General features: G+C 48.7%; 1 protein-coding gene and 1 pseudogene across 8 annotated transcripts; both read left to right on the top strand.

The window, feature by feature from the left end:
• Positions 1–606: 606 nt before the first annotated feature.
• On the top strand, positions 607–760 carry LOC121136279 (annotated as a pseudogene).
• A 4,574-nt stretch (positions 761–5,334) lies between these two features.
• LOC121136231 (zinc finger protein 7-like) lies at positions 5,335–15,015 on the top strand. 8 transcript variants are annotated; one of them, XM_040736231.1, is made up of 5 exons: positions 5,495–5,753; positions 6,935–6,978; positions 7,349–7,475; positions 10,634–10,750; positions 12,368–15,015. In XM_040736231.1, the coding sequence occupies exons 2-5, from the start codon at positions 6,976–6,978 to the stop codon at positions 14,122–14,124; spliced, it is 2,004 nt and encodes a 667-aa protein (XP_040592165.1). In that variant the 5' UTR covers positions 5,495–5,753; positions 6,935–6,975; the 3' UTR covers positions 14,125–15,015. The 8 variants fall into 8 exon arrangements, with proteins under 8 accessions (XP_040592170.1, XP_040592171.1, XP_040592164.1 ...); XM_040736234.1 differs by having other exon boundaries at positions 10,637–10,750; XM_040736232.1 differs by lacking the exon at positions 5,495–5,753 and adding an exon at positions 5,806–6,048.
• Positions 15,016–16,614: the final 1,599 nt, after the last annotated feature.

Consider the following 16,614-nt stretch of genomic DNA (forward strand, 5'->3'; position numbering starts at 1 on the left):
GGATAGATTTGGGGCTCAGGCTGGTGACAGTGTCTCACTGCTGAGCCACCAGCCTTATAGTAGTGCCTGTGTTCATTGCTAAGCATGGCAGGGAAAAACTACAATACTGATACAACTTCAAAATGTCCTTCCTTTTCCCTTTTTTGTTTTGTTTTTTGTTTGGTTGGTTTTTTTGGTAGAACTTATGTAAACTGGAACTAAAAAGATGGCTCAACAGTTGAGAGTACTTACTAACTTCCAGAAGACTAGGGTTCAAGTCCCAGGACCCACATGGTAGCTGATATCTACTGCCCTCTTCTGGCCTCTGTGGGTACTGCATGCACATGAAGTAAATGGAGCAAAATACTCAGTGCTCACGGTGCCTGGCATACATGGAAGCAAAACGAAAAAAAATTTTTTTAAAGATTTTATTTATTATGAATACAACATCCTGCCTCCATGTACATCTACACATCAGAAGAGGGCACCAGCTATCTTTATGGATGGTTGTGAGCCACCATGTGGTTGCTGGGAATTGAACTCAGGACCTCTGGAAGAGCAGTCAGTGCTCTTAACCTCTGAGCCATCTCGCCAGCCCGAAAAAAATTTTTTAAAGAAAAAACTTATATACTCCAGGAAGGGTAAAACTATGATCACAAAGGTATTTTCCCAGGGCTTATCCATTGCACTCCTGATGTTCTGACCATGTGATTTCTCTAAATGCAGCAAACTTGACTGCATAATTAGTGGTAGCGGGGGACTGCATTTGAGCTCTCCCCTATAAATAAAAAAGGAAAGAAAAAAAGAATTTATGCAAGCCGGGCGTTGGTGGCACACGCCTTTAATCCCAGCACTCGGGAGGCAGAGGCAGGCGGATCTCTGTGAGTTCGAGACCAGCCTGGACTACCAAGCAAGTTCCAGGACAGCCTCCAAAGCCACAGAGAAACCCTGTCTCGAAAAACCAAAAAATAAAAAAAAAGAATTTATGCAAACCAAACATGCCCAGAAGTGTTCCTGTCCCCCATATTAATTAATCAATTTACTATGTAAACCAACCTGGTCTCAGGCTCACAGAGATCCACCTATCCTGCGTCCCATGTGCTAGAATTAAAGGCAAGCACTACCATGTGTGTGTCTTGGCTATAGTTGTTTTGGTCTTGCACTCATTTAAGTCGGAACCCATTGTGCTTAGTTAACCTGAAATTCAGTATAAACACATGAAGAGTGTCTGAATTAATACTAAAAAATGTATCATTCCAGTGGGAAGCATGTGTGACTTTTTTGCTCTTCCTTACAAATGCCTGTGTTAGTAGCTACAGGCATTCCTCCTGACTGATGTACCGCTGCCTATAGATAGGGTTACTAACTACCTAGCAGCCAGTAATGCCGCAATGCAGTTGCTGCTGGTTCAAGTTCACAGCGTCACTACCACAGATCCTCAGGTTGCTGTGCTGCATTTCCAACGATCTGATCCATCATGAGTGCAGAGGGCACAGACTTTCTTCTGCAGACAGCTAAGCAAGGTTGGCAGGATCTGCAAGCCACTCTGTTCCTAGGCCCCACAGTATGGCAGGAAGTAGTTTTGATCATTTGTTGCTCTTGCTGCTGAGGAACCAGCACAGAAAGTGTTGTGGGGAGGAGCATTGTAGCCTACAGCTTGGCACCGCCAGGGAGAGCTGCAAAGTCCCAGAGTCCCCTGGAAACGGCCCTGCTGCCACTGATGTTTGCCTCCTGAGGGAGGCACAGGCTATCCCCTCAAAACTCAAAACAGGCCATGCTTAATCCTTGTCCTGTGGAAAAGTCAAGGTAGCATGACAGAGCTGTTTCTGACACAGTGACCGCCTGGTTTCTTTTTTTTTTTTTTCTTTTATTTATTTATTATGTATACAATCTTCAGCATGCCAGTAGAGGGCACCAGATCTCATTCAAGGTGGTTGTGAGCCACCATGTGGTTGCTGGGAATTGAACTCAGGACCTCTGGAAGAACAGTCAGTGCTCTTAACCACTGAGCCATCTCTCCAGCCCGAGCTCCTGGTTTCTAAAACTATACCAGGGATACTAAAGAATTAAAATTTATCTAGACATTTCTGTGCTAGGGCTGAGAATAGCCTGCTGAAACCCTGGCACCAAGGGAGGAACTGTCACCGCCGCCCAGCCTGAAATCTCTCCTTAATACACTCCAACCTGCTTCATGTTACACATCCTGAAATATTTTCTGCTGCAAATAACAGCCCTATCCTTAACTTTTTTCTATCTTTAATTTTTAAATGACATTAATTTTTTAATTTATCGGTGGGGGATGAGCACGCACCACACCTCTCGCCACAGTTTGTGTACCGAGGCCAGAGGACAATTGAGGACCAAACTCAGACGCTCAGGCTTGACAACAAACACCTTACCAAGCCATATCACTGGCACAATGAGTCATTGACTGGTGTGTGTGTGTGTGTGTGTGTGCACAATGAGTGATTGACTGGTGTGCGTGTGTGTGAGTGCATTGGTGCAATGAGTGATTGACTGGTGTGCGTGCGTGCATGTGTGATTGTGAGTGTGAGTTTGTGTGCGCCACGGTGCATGCGTGGAGAGGCGTGAGGACAGCTGTAGGAGCCAGTCCTCTCCTTGCACTCTGTAGATTCCAGGGATCAAACCAAGGCCCTAGGCTTTTGTGTTAAGTACTTTCCCCATCGCACTCACCCGATTCTTATCATGAAAACTAGACACAGTAGCTCATGCCTATAACCTCAGTTGTATAGCAAAAGGACGCTACAAGTTCACAGCCAGCCTGGGCTGCATAGTGAGTTCCAGTCCAGCTAGAGTGATACCATCTCAACCCCTACCCCTCAAAATTCCAACACACAAAGTCATTTGTATCACACCTGTCAAAAGTAATTCAAGCCGGGCGTTGGTGGCACACGCCTTTAATCCCAGCACTCGGGAGGCAGAGGCAGGCGGATCTCTGTGAGTTTGAGGCCAGCCTGGTCTACAGGGTGAGTTCCAGAACAGCCTCCAAAGCCACAGAGAAACCCTGTCTCGAAAAACCAAAAAAAAAAAAAAAAAAGTAATTCAAGCGGGCTGGAGAGATGGCTGAGAGGTTAAGAACACTGGCTGCTCTTCCAGAGGTCCTGAGTTCAATTCCCAGCAACCACAAGGTGACTCACAACCATCTATAATGAGATCTGGTGCCCTCTATTGGCCTGCAGGCAGGATACTGTATGCACAATAAATAAATAAATAAAATATTTTTAAAAAAGATTTCGCCGGGTAGTGGTGGTGCACACCTTTAACCCCAGCACTCAGGAAGCAGAGGCTGGCAGATCTCTGAGTTCCAGGCCAGCCTGGTCTACAGAGCAAGTTCCATGACAGCCAGGGCTATACACAGAAACTCTGTCTGTCTCCCTAATTCTGACCAAATTTTAAGTACTTATTTTATCTTACCAAGTGTGTGTGTGTGTGTGTGTGTGTGTGTGTGTGGCATTTGGTGAAGCAGCAGTTGAATTGAGATTATAGTTATAAAAACAATGGATCTGGGTGTTGGTGGTGCATGCCTTTAATCCCAGCACTCAGGAGGCAGAGGCAGGCGGATCTCTGTGAGTTCGAGGCCAGCCTGGTCTACAAGAGCTAGTTCCAGGACAGCCTCCAAAGCCACAGAGAAACCCTGCCTCAAAAAAAAAAAAAAAAAAGAGTGCTTGCTGTTCATTCACCAGAGTTCCACCCCTGGCACCCCAGTCATGAGACTCAGAACCATCTGTAAGTCCAGATCCAGGGGTTCCTACACTCTCTTCTGGCCTCCATAGCATTCACTCTTACAGATGACATTAGCATAAAAATAGAATGTAGACACATAATAAAACGTCAATGAAACAGAAGTCTTGTGTCTTTGTATAAAGATCAGGTGGTTCCAAAAGCCTTCAGTTAGGAGGTGACCAAAGTTGGGATCATAGGGACACTTATGAGTGTGCACGTGCAGTATCTTTCTCCATCTCCCTCCCCCCTTTCCTAATAGCCTCCAATTTGTTAAAAAAGATCCCTCAGAGCCAGGCAGTGGTGGCACACACCTTTAATATCACCACTTGGGAGGAGGCAGAGGCGGGCAGATGTCTGTGCGTTCTCGTCCAGCCTGGTCTACAGAAAAAGTTCCAGGACAGTCAGAGCTACACACAGAGAAACTCTGTCTGGAAAAACAAAAACAAACAAAAAGCAAGAGCTCCCTCAGTGTTGTTTTCCTTTCATCGTACACCCTTAATAGTACTGACACGATAGGATCTCCTCCTTGAAACACTTATTTGTCACCAATAATGCCATCCTTCACTTACTTTTGCCAAGCTCTCAATCCCCTTTGCTAGTTTCTCCTTGGTACTAGACGCTAAAGGTCCAGGCTCTCCTACGGTTGAAGAATAATGTTTGGGCAAGGAGAGTTGGCAAAAGGAATCAGATATACCCAGGAGCCGGCATTCCTGAGAAGTTAAGAGGTGCTTTCTCCTCAAAACTATCTTTAGGGTACAGGGACCCACAGGGATTCTGGGTAAGGACAATGAGACTGCAAGCTGGGCAGGGTCTTTCTCATCAGAAGCGTTCTGAGGAAGGCACTGGCATGGTGCTGCACCCCTGTGATTCTAGCATTGGGGGCAGAGGCAGGAGGATTGCAAGCTAAATCCAGTTTGGACTACATAGTGAATTTAAGGCTAGCCTGGTTTATATTCTGAAATTCCGTCAAGGGCAGGAGCAGAGACATAGAAGAAAAATAGACTAAGGAAGGGTATTACAAAGGCCATCCGATGTCTGGGGTCCTTGACTCCAAAGAAGGCTTAGAGAGTTAACATCTCCAGTGGATGGTCCGGCTTCGTCACACTCTGTGTCACTGTTGAAGATGTATTTTTGAAGTAAGACTTTACCTTACTTTCTCACATTTCGTCTTGGCATTTGTGTGTATCTTCAGATCCTGTTTGTGACCTGTGCTCTGAGAGTCTCTGCGTCTAAAATCTTTGGTCTGGGAACTCCAGACACCCAGAGCGGCTTCTTTTTTTTTTTTTTTTTTGCCAGAAGCTGAGGAGGGTTTGGAGCAGTGTCAAACGCCCCTGATCTCTAGAATAGAGTTCTAGGCAAGAGAAAAACACTGAGGTTCACCCCTCCACAGCCTCTCGGATCCTAGTACAGCTGCAGTGAACCCCCGTCCAGCCCCCTGCCTCCCCCACCTGTGCCGCCCCCTAGAGCCCCAGGCCAGTGCGCCCCACCTCGGGAGGGTAAAGTCTTAAGGAAAAGCTAACTGGGCTACGCCCTGACAGGGTCAGCCTGAAATACCAGAACCCTAAGCAGGTGATTAGTGACCTTCCCCAGAGGTCAGCTTTTCCAGCTAGCAGGTATGATTTTCACCCATGAAGCTCGGCTCAACATCCAAAGCCAACCCACTGCCAGCGCGGAAAGGGTTCCACTGCTGGCCCCGCCTCCGCTCCAGGCTCCCGACCTGGCCCCGCCTCCGCTTCGGCCCCGCCTCCTGCTCGCACCCTGGCTTCCGAGATCTTCATCCTTTCCTCCCGGCTCCCTCCACACTCCTGGACCTGCCCCTAGAATCTAGCCCAGCTCTCTACCGGCCAACTCCTGGCCCCGCCCCCGAGGTTACAGGGGCAGGGGCGGGGCTGGAGAACCATCGAGATGCTCTGGCCTGCGAGCGGATCTGTGCCGGCGGAAGTCTGCAGGGTGGGACGCGGAGGGATGGGCATGCAAAACCGCTTCCGGCGGTTCGGTCAGTTGGCGGGTCCCAGACGCGCTCAGGCTGGGTGAGTCGTCGTAACTGCATTCCTTGTCGTCAGGGCAAGGGACACCCGCCTCTCCCCCACAAGAGATGGAAGGCTCGGGGCTGTTGTGAGTGCCTGGCGGGGGACTTGGTCCCAGCGGATGCCAGACGAATAGCCGAGCTCCTCCAGGCCCGGACCTTCCTGCTGCCTCCCTAGTATTTCCTGAGTAATCACTTCCTGGAGCCATCTTTCCCCTCAGTTTCTGCACCTTGCAAGCCTAGAGTCAGTGACAGGCTGAAAGTGTTGTCACGGTTGTGGACTCAGGTGGCACCTCGGGGTCTGTCCTCCATCTGGGACCACAATTTCCTATTGACTGTCCAAATGCTGGGGTCCGAGAGGGGAGCCGTTTTCTGGTGTTCGCCGCTGCTTGGGGTAGCCACTGGCCTAACACCTGGGCCAAAAGCTACCAAGAAAGCCAGAGCCAGCTTCTCCCCATCCCGACCTCTCCCGGGGACGGGGTGGGGATGGGGCTGAGGAGGGGCCTGGGGGCTTTGTTTAGCTGAGGGTTACTTAGCGAATCCTTAGGGCAGCTGTAACCTACACCGGAATTCAGCACTTGAGAACAGGGGTCTCCTGGTCCGTCTTCTACTGCCTCCAACTAACTCTGTCGCTTGCTCTCTTTGCCTCGCACACGGGCTCACCAGGCTCACTTTGTGCTGAGGTCCCGAGTGCTTTCCCTACCACCGTCACTTTAGCCCGGGCTCATGGGGATACGTCTTAGACTTCACCAGAGTTTCTCATTTAAACACTTTCCTAGTTCCCTTTACTTCAGCACTATGGTGCGTGCGCGCGCGCATGTGTGCGTGGGTGCGTGTGTGTGTGCGCGTGTGTGTGTGTGTGTGTGTGTGTGTGTGTGTGTGTGTGTGTGTGGTCATCTGTTTCTTCTAGGTGTCTCGTGAAGGCAAACTTGATGTAAATTCACTGTTGCCCATTGTGATGTGTGGCCCTGGCAGCCAGTCTTAATGTGTTTGTGAAGTGACCCAACTCCCCAAACCCACACAGGCAAGGGTCTCAAAGGCTGATACTCAAACGTCGGGGCTGTGCGCCCAGTCTGGTGTCTGGCGATGGCGGTAAAGAAGCAGGGCATACAGAGACCCCTGGTTACCCTGGGAACTGGGAACTTCCTCCACCCTGACCTCTGACCTTTTCACAATTTCTCACAGGTGTCTGAATCAAGACAAGTGGATCCCACCCTCCAAATGTCATGGTAGGAAGCCTGGCTGTCTGTTTTTCCCCCTATGTCCTGTCAAGCCTCCACTTCCTATTTTGGGGATCTGCCCCCCCCCCTGGTCTGAGCTCACATCTAGCTTTGACCCTCACCGCGGCTCTTGCCAGGCTTACACCCGGAGACAGTGAGTAAACCCCTGCCCAGACCAGAGCCCACCTGTGCCTGTCCAGTGGAGAGGAATGTCAGGTCACTACCGTGGACTAGGTTCCTCCTTTTCACCTAAGCTGTAAGAGCTAAAAGGATCTCTGTGACTCTAATCCAATGGGTCACCTACCGGAGACGCATTACCGTGCCAGACCAGAGCTGGCACCTAAGGACGTCTGGGTGCTAGTGTGTGTCCTGATTTCAGGAGGCGGTGACATTTGGCGACGTGGCTGTGCACTTCTCCCGGGAGGAGTGGCAATGTCTGGACTCTGGCCAGAGGGCCCTCTACAGGGAGGTGATGCTGGAGAACCACAGCAGTGTGGCTGGACTAGGTGAGGCTGCGCCTGGGGATCCGTTCACTCCGGCAGAAGGAGCGGATGTGGATGCTAACTGCTGGGCCTTAGAGGTCAGACCTTTCATCTGAGTGTCAGGCTTGCTCCCGGCTTTAGCATGTCTCCCAACTTAGTCTTTGTGAGGTAGGTGGACTCCAGGGAACTAGCAAAACCTCTGTTTTCCCCAAGCTACTAAATTACCGTGTGAGGAATAGAAACCATGCTTGAGTGTCAGTGACACCTTGAGTCCCTTCTTCTGTCCCTGCCACCAGACTTCTTCCATTGTTGCTACCTTTCCTGCAGGCTGCTCTAACACATACAGCTTTCTAGTTCGTTTCAACTTTGTGGTAGAATGCATGTCCTGCTTACTGTGTATGTCACCTCTTACTCTTCAGGACTGAACCCATTGTGTTGGTACCTACATTGTGGAGTATCCTGGGTTCTTTTTTTTTTTTAAGATGTATTTATTTATCTAAATATTTATTAAGTATACAGTGTTCTGCCTGCCTGCATGTATGCCTACAGACCAGAAGAGGGCACCAGATCTCATTACAGATAGTTGTGAGCTACCATGTGGTTGCTGGGAATTGAACTCAGGACCTCTGGAAGAGCAGCCAGTGCTCTTAACCTCTCAGCCATCTCTCCAACCCTCCTGAGTTCTTTTTTTTTTTTTTTTTTTTTTTTTTTTTTTGGTTTTTCGAGACAGGGTTTCTCTGTGGCTTTGGAGGCTGTCCTGGAACTTGCTCTTGTAGACCAGGCTGGCCTCGAACTCACAGAGATCCACCTGCCTCTGCCTCCCAAGTGCTGGGATCCCTCCTGAGTTCTTAAGAGGATGCCTGGGGCCGGGCGGTGGTGGTTTTTGTGTAGCCCTGGCTATCCTGAACTTGCTCTATAGACCAGGCTGACCTCCATCTCAGAGATCGGCCTGTCTCTGTGTTAAAGGGATGCACTATCATGTCCAGCCTGTTTTGTTTTGTTTTACTTTTGCTCTCTGTGGTATCAGGAATTGACCCCAGAGCTTTGTGTGTGACAAGAATGCTCAACCACTGACCTGTACATACTCTAGCCCTGATGCCCACTACTTAACTAAGACATCAGAAAACTCGATTGAGCCAGCTTGTATGGGATGAACGGTTATAGGCCTGGTCTAATACCCAGAGAAGTTCCTAGTAAACCAACTACATCCCATCCCCACCTACCCCTTCCACCAGCCCAGGCATCCTTGCTTACTGCTTTGTTAGGTTCTGATTTCATGTATTTCCGCAGCTCTTTTGTCTTTAAAAAAACAAAACCAGAAACCTTGTATTTAGATGCTTAGTCTATCTTTTTGTTTTGTTTTGTTTTTCAAGACAGGGTTTCTCTGTGGCTTTTAGAGGCTGTCCTGGAACTCGCTTGGTAGTCCAGGCTGGTCTCGAACTTACAGAGATCCGCCTGCCTCTGCCTCCCGAGTGCTGGGATTAAAGGCGTGCGCCACCAACACCCAGCATGCTTAGTCTATCTTGTGTTAGATTTCACCAAAATCAAGCTGACATGTTATAAAGGGCATTATTAAATGTACTTACCAGAATTTGAACAAAGGCTACCACTTGGTGCTTTGTAAGAGCTGTCTCAGACTCACACATAGTTTATCACATGTGACAATATGAGAGGAAAACACAGACAGTACATTGGCCAGGATTTCCTCTTGCTGGATCATCCATGTCTACTCCCCATGGGGCTCTGGCCTGCCAAGAATGATGTTTTCTTTCTTCTTTAGGGCTTTACCTTCTGTGGGGGTCAGTGCCTAAGCTGTCTTGCCTACGATACAGCAGCCATTTCTTTTGTGTCTCTCAGTGACAAACCAAACAGCTTTACCCACATTTTCTGCCTTTTCCTCAAAAAACAAACAATAACAACAACAACAACAAAAACTGTGCCTACCGTTGCAATTTGCCTGTGAGTGGAATTGCAGTGAACTGGTGTTTTGCCGGCATGTGTATCCATGTGAAAGTGTCAGATCTTGGAGTCAAGAGTTGTGAGCTGCCATGTGGGTGCTGGGAATTGAACCCAGGACCTTTAGAAGAGCAGTCAGTGCTGTTAACCACTGAGCCATCTCTCCAGCCCCTCTTCTTTTTAAAAAAAGTGTGTTTGTTTTCTGATGTGTGGGGCCCTGCCTCTACTTAAAGCTTGAAGCTATTGCTGTACCATTTGTTTAACTTTTTGGTATTGTGATATGATGTCCTTTACAAGGTTCATGCTCAAGAACCTTACAATTGGATTACCAAAACAGAACAAAAAGACACTTCACATTTTAAATGAGTTCATGATTTTGTGGTTGGGCCACATTCGTAGCTGTTTTTGTCTGCATGTGCCTTGGGAGCTGCAGGGTAGACATGGATCTTACAGACTTCTCTGCCTCTCTTACCATGTGGTGGGAAGCCCGAGGAAGCTCTGACGACCTTTTAATGAGTATGGGAGTTTTGCCTGTATGTATTCTGTGTACCTGCTGGAACTGGAATCCAGACAGTTGAGAGCTGCCATGTGTGTGCTAGGGAATGCTCACCGGAAGTGTAGCAGGTGCTCTTGACTGTTAAGCCATCTCTCTAGTCCCCTGTAGCTGATTCCTGATTAGATCAACATCTTCCCTGCTTTCGTGAACTGGCCGTAAAGGGAGTCTGGCACCACTCCTTGTGATTTGGAATCTGCTTCATTCATTTAATTGCATACTAATTTTAAACTTTTGTTTCTTGGCCACCCTGACCCCTTGGAGTATCCTTCCCTTTTGAACTGAGGGAAGAAAAGACTGTGATTTGCAGAATGTGATGCTGACCTGGGCTTAGGCTTCCCTACTCATTTTGTACCACAAGCAGATCCAGCCTATTCCTTGGTGGCAGTGTTCCCTGAAGACTGGAAAGCTGGGTGCCCCTTCCTGTCTAATGTAAGGAGTTAGAGAGAAGGGCCTGCTCCATACCCAGGCCCTCACCCCCATCCACCTGCCTGGACAGGTTCTAGTTCTCCTCCCCATAACCCTCCTGGGCAGGTTCTGGTCCTCATCCCCATCACCCTCCTGGACAGGTTCCGAGTGTATCTAGCAGCTCCTGTTCTTCGTGGCTGGAAAGTAGGGACAGGGCTGACCCCTGGCCATATTTCCACTCTGTCCTTCTCTGCCTCACACACAGCAGGGTTCCTGGTTTTTAAGCCTGAACTGATCTCTCGGCTGGAGCAAGGACAAGAGCCATGGGTCCTTGACCTACAGGGAGCAGAGGGAACGGAGGCACCGTGGATTTGCCAGACAGGTGAGGCCCCGGCCCTGGCACAGAGAAGGTCTGAATAAGAAGGAGCTGGGGTGAGTCCTTGTGACCAGACTGGGCTAGTAAAGAACCCTGCAGGGACCAATCCTAAAAGGAACCACAGCTAGGGTGTATGACCACTTCTGGGACGGCTGTGCCACAGAAGCCAAGGGCACAAAACCCTTGTCCATTCAGCTGCGATGTGGCAGGTAATTAATGGTTGTACAGAAATCTGGCCTGTGGGGTCAGGACAGGAAGGCAGCCCGTGTGGATTTGGAGACTCTAGAAGTAAAGTAGACATGATGAAGGCCTTGTGGTCCTGGGTGCCCAGACTCTTGCATATACTTGTCCCCAGGCAGAAATCGGTGTGGACTACTGGGTATGGTCACCCAGTCACTGACCTAGTGCTCTAACCTTGAGTGTCACGTGGGAAAACATTGTGACTACAAAACGACTTAAGAAGGCAAGGATTTCTTTGAGTTTGCATTTCCAGGTCATAAGCCATCACTGGGAAGCCAGGGCAGAAACTGAAGCACAAACAATGGAGGAGCCCTACTCAGCGCCTTGTAGTCTGGTCGGTGCTCAGCTAGCTTTCATATGCAGTCTGCACATAACCGCCTCAGAATGACGCTGCCCCAGTGAGCTAGGTCTTTCCATGATACATCATCAGTCAAGACAATCACACAGATGGCCACCGGCCAATCTGAGCCACCATGTGGTTGCTGGGAATTGAACTCAAGACCTCTGGAAGAGCAGTCAGTGCTCTTAACCTCTGAGCCATCTCTCCAGCCCGTCACTGGCCAATCTGATGGGGGGCAGTTTCCAGTTGAAGTTCCCTCTTCACAGGTAACCCTAGATTGGGCCACTGTGACAGTAAAAGCCAGCCTCCACACCTGTAGCAAGGCTTGCCAGGTGGGCTTGCAGTTTGAGCTCTTCCCAGAGAAGCCTGCCTTAGAGGACAGCCATGGGGAGGCTGAGCACCCCGTTCTGATCTGGGTTCTTCCTGCTAAGACACCGCGTCTTCAGCCACCGTCTCAGCACTCCTGTCTATGTTTTGGTCACCCCCCTCCTCCGCTTTGTCCTTGCTTGCCAGCTAGTGTGTTTGGGGCCTCTGACCTGCTCTGATGATTTTTTTTTTTTTTTTGGTTTTTTTTCGAGGCAGGGTTTCTCTGTGTAGCCTTGGCTGTCCTGGAACTTGCTCTATATAGGCCAGGCTGGCCTCAAACACAGAGCTCCGCCTGCCTCTGCCTCCCGAGTGCTGGGATCAAAGGTGTGCACCATGACCACCTGGCCCTCTGATGATTCGTGAATGACATTCTGTCCTCAGGTTTGTTCTGTCCAGTCTACTTTGCTTATTCTAAGATAGTCCCTCTTCAGTGCCCGTAGGGTAAAACTGTGCGTGAACCCTCTTAGGACGTGAAGGTCTTAGCACCCTGTCTTGTAGACATGAGCATGTCATCACTGTCCAATGCACTAAGCTGTAGTAATTCCCCCTTGTATCTCCTCGCCATACTTTCCACTTGGTGTGCGTTGCAGGGCTTGCATTCCCACAAGCCCTTGGTTGTCTCTGACCTTTCTCTGACCTCAGATGTAAGGAACATTTTTCCTTTGCTTTTATTTCAGATTCTGCTATTAGAACTGATCATAAGCAGACCTGTGAGTACACAAACATTCCCAAAAGTCAGCTTCCTGGCTTTGGACACAATTTGGATTCTAAGGTCTGGTCAGAGAATTGTTCAAGTAGCCTTGGGCTAAGAGTGAGTGGCTCACTTTTCCAGAAACATCATTTGAATAATGAGACGATGGCTCCCAAGGACACTGTCCGGCACGGTAAGGAGCTACAGGCCACTGCTCTGGGTTATCCACCTGGTGAACGGAGAGACGGTGTGACAGGGGCATCAGAAGACTGTGAAATGTGTGGTAGAGTCTTTACGCCAACTTTGCGCCTGGATCCATATCTGGAAGTGAATGTGCAGGGAATGCCATACAGATGTCAAGAGTGCCCCAAAAAATCATCTGACTGCTTAAAGGAGAAATACACCAGTAGCTGCCGTGGGCAGAAACCTTATGAATGTGAAGAATGTGGGAAAGTCTTCAGGCTGCGTTCACAACTCAAGCAGCATCAGAGAATCCACACTGGAGAGAAACCATTTAAGTGTGTTGATTGTGGGAAAGCTTTCCGTTTGAGCACCAAACTGATCCAGCACCAAAGAATTCATACTGGAGACAGGCCTTACAGATGTGAAGAATGTGGGAAAACCTTTGGTCACAGCTCAAGCCTTATCCATCATCAGAGAATCCACACAGGAGAAAGGCCCTATAGTTGTCAAGAGTGTGGAAAAGCCTTCAGCCAGCAGTCACAGCTGGCCAGACATCAGAGGATCCACACTGGCGAGAGGCCCTACCCCTGCCATAAGTGTGGCAAGGCCTTCAGCCAGAGCTCGACTCTAGCCCAGCACCAGAGGATGCATACTAGGGAGAAATCTCAAATGCCAAGAGCTTCAGAGAGCCCAAGCCTTACTGCGCGTGAGAAAAACAGCCCTGCAGAGAAGCCGTTTAAGTGTGAGGACTGTGGGAAAGCCTTCAGGTGGATCTCTCGCCTGAGTCAGCACAGGCTGACTCACACCGGAGAGAAACCTTTTAAGTGCAACAAGTGCACAAAAGCCTTTGGTTGTAGCTCGAGGCTCATTCGCCATCAGAGAACACACACGGGAGAAAAGCCATTTAAGTGTGAGGAGTGTGGGAAGGGCTTTGTCCAGGGCTCGCATCTCATTCAGCATCAGCGAATCCACACAGGAGAGAAGCCTTATGTGTGTGATGACTGTGGGAAAGCCTTCAGCCAGAGCTCCAGTCTTATCTACCACCAGAGGATTCATAAGGGAGAGAAGCCATACGCATGCTCCCAGTGTGGGAAGGCCTTCAGTATGAGCACGCAGCTCACCGTGCACCAGAGGGTTCACACTGGGGAGAGGCCCTACAAGTGTAGCGAGTGTGGGAAAGCCTTCAGTCAAAATTCCACGCTTTTCCAGCACCAGATAATTCATGCTGGAGTGAAGCCCTACGAGTGTAGTGAGTGTGGAAAGGCCTTTAGCCGGAGCTCATACCTTATCGAACACCAGAGAATCCACACTCGAGCCCAGTGCTACAAGGAATTTGGAAACACTGTTGAAAGTAGCTCCTTTTTGAACTCTAAAAAAGTGAACACTGCAAAAAAACTGTACCAGTGTGATGACTGTGATAAAATATTCAGGTGGCGTTCACACCTAATGATACACCAGAGGATTCACACAGGAGAGAAGCCTTACAAATGTAATGCTTGTGGCAAAGCTTTTAATCGGAGCTCAAGGCTCACTCAGCACCAAAAAATTCACATGGGATAAAGCGTTTACCTAAAGTTTACCTTGGTTAATTCTCTATTGCTGTGATGACATCATGGCCAAGATAACTTCCTTGTTTTTTCGAGACAGGGTTTCTCTGTGGCTTTGGAGGCTGTCCTGGAACTCACTCTGTAGACCAGGCTGGCCTCGAACTCACAGAGATCCACCTGCCTCTGCCTCCCGAGTGAGTGCGAGTGCTGGGATTAAAGGTGTGCACCACCATCACCAGGCTCCAAGGTAACTTTAGAAAGGGCTTATTTGGGGCTTACGGTTCCAGAGCATTCATGGCCATCATTGTGCGGGGCATGGCAGTGGGCAAGCAGGTAGGCACGGCGCTAGAGCAGTAGCTGAGAGCTCACATCTTGAGACAGTTGCTAAGCAGAGAGGACTAACTGGAAATGCAGTCTTTAGAAACCTCAAAGCTCACCCCCAGTGACACACCCCCAAGACCACACCTCCTAATAATTCCCAAACAGTTCCTCCAACTGAGGACCAAGTATTCGTACAGATGAGCCTATGGTGCGGGGCAGTTTCGTTCAAACCACCATGCTATATAAATATGTAACGATAACCTGAAGCCTTATTTTATTTGGATGATTTATGCTAACAGAGACTTGAGAGTGCTGGGGGAGATTCAGATTTGTTGTTAAGAATATTCTACTTTAAGCCGGGCGTTGGTGGCGCACGCCTTTAATCCCAGCACTCGAGAGGCAGAGGCAGGCGGATCTCTGTGAGTTCGAGGCCGGGCTGGACCGATAGCCTCCAAAACAATACAGAGAAACCCTGTCTCGAAAAACCAAAAAAAAAAAAAAAAAGAATATTCTACTTTAAAAATGTTTTGTTTCTGTAATGTTTGGCATTTACGCACTGAATAAAGTTTGTGTCACACTCAAAGCGTAGCCTGTGTTTTGAACTCGGAGTGGATCTCTGTCCTACAGATGAGAATTAGGTATCAGGAAGGCCGTGGAAGCCCTGCTAAGCAACAGCATAAGTGAAGCCACCAAATCCAGGTCTGATGGTACATACTTGCAATCCCACCACTCAGGCAGATGCAAAAAGTCATCTATACCATGTATTTAAATAAAGTCAACCAAAATGTTTTCCCTCTGGATAAGTTACTTCATGTGGCTTCACCAGTAAGAAAATCTTGTAGCCCATTTATTTTTTATTTTTTATTTTTTTTATTTTTGGTTTTTACGAGACAGGGTTTCTTGTAGCTCATTTAAAATGCAGCCAAAAGCAAAGAGGCTAGAATTCATTTCTGCTTCACCTTATCCCTTATTTTCCTTGTGAGTTAATAACTGAGGCCTTCAGTGTGGTAGTCAAGTGCTCTACCGCTGAGTTACCCCTACCCCCAGTTGGCCCCACATAAAATTTATCATCCACTATAGCCACTCAGGACCCAACCCCCTTCTTTTGAGAGGCAGGTATGGTTCCTGAATGCAGCTTTTATGTGGAGATGGCCAGCATTAGCTAAACAAAACACCAATGCTAGGTTTAGAAATACCATGACCAGGAGCTGGAGAGATGGCTCAGTGGTTAAGAGCACTGGCTGTTTTCCCAGAGAACCTGGGTTCAATTCCCAACACCCATATGACAGCTCACAATTGCCTGCAATTCCACCTCCATGGGATCTGACACTCTCACGCAAACATGCAGGCAAAATACCAATGCATACAAAAATAAAATGACCTACACTAACACCTACCCCGCTCTCCACTTTCTAGGGAAGTTCAGAGAGCTGGCCAGTCTGGACCAAGGGAAGGAACCACAAGCCAGAGCTGTGCTCTCCCAATGTGTGTCCTTCAGCTCTGCTCCTGAATGTCTGCCTGGCAGGAGGGGAATGGTTCAGGCCGTGGACCACTGGCCCACGTCCCAGGACAGGGTGACAAAAGATCTGACGGTGGGACTGAGGTGCAGAGAATGACATGGGAGAGTGGAGAGTGTGCCAAACGTTTGTAAGCCCAGTTAGGACTTTGCATTTTATTCTAGAATATGGGACACCACTAGGGGTATCTTCTAGGGACTGTTTAGGTTTTCTTCCATTTTTCTTCCCAGAGCTTGAAGTTGGAATGGAACCCTGGGCCTTGCCTTACCCCTGCCATTTGGCCACACCCTTACCCTGGGTAGTGTTTTGTAAAGCACCCTGGGTTTGGAGGAGGGTTACTGATAAAGAACAGAAGATGACAGTCTGTGGTGGCACACACCAAACCCCAGCACTCGGGAGGCAGAGACGGCTGAGATTGTTAAGCAAACCTCTCCCACTGAACTAATCCTTTCACCTGAACATACTTAAACTGAAGAGAAGCCTCTGGACAGCTCTGGCAAGTAACTGTTCTGCTTTATGTTCCACAGACAAGCACGGTGTTGAGATTACTGCACAGCACACACCCAGAATTTGATGTGATCAGCCTGCTTATTTGAAGGGTGGGAAAGAGGTCCTTATTGTGAGTCTGTTTTAGAGTGGTGAGCACGTTCTTTTAATGTGTTTAA

This window comes from Mesocricetus auratus, unplaced genomic scaffold (assembly GCF_017639785.1).
Source record: "Mesocricetus auratus isolate SY011 unplaced genomic scaffold, BCM_Maur_2.0 Super-Scaffold_100055, whole genome shotgun sequence".
Lineage (NCBI taxonomy): Eukaryota > Metazoa > Chordata > Mammalia > Rodentia > Cricetidae > Mesocricetus > Mesocricetus auratus.

Coding starts and splice junctions, on each gene's coding strand:
- LOC121136231 (XM_040736230.1), top strand. CDS start 5,629: ATGCTCTGGCCTGCGAGCGGATCTGTGCCGGCGGAAGTCTGCAGGGTG. Junction 6,979..10,633: donor CCCACCCTCCAAATGTCATG/GTAGGAAGCCTG, acceptor CCTCACACACAG/CAGGGTTCCTGGTTTTTAAG. Junction 10,751..12,367: donor ACCGTGGATTTGCCAGACAG/GTGAGGCCCCGG, acceptor CTTTTATTTCAG/ATTCTGCTATTAGAACTGAT.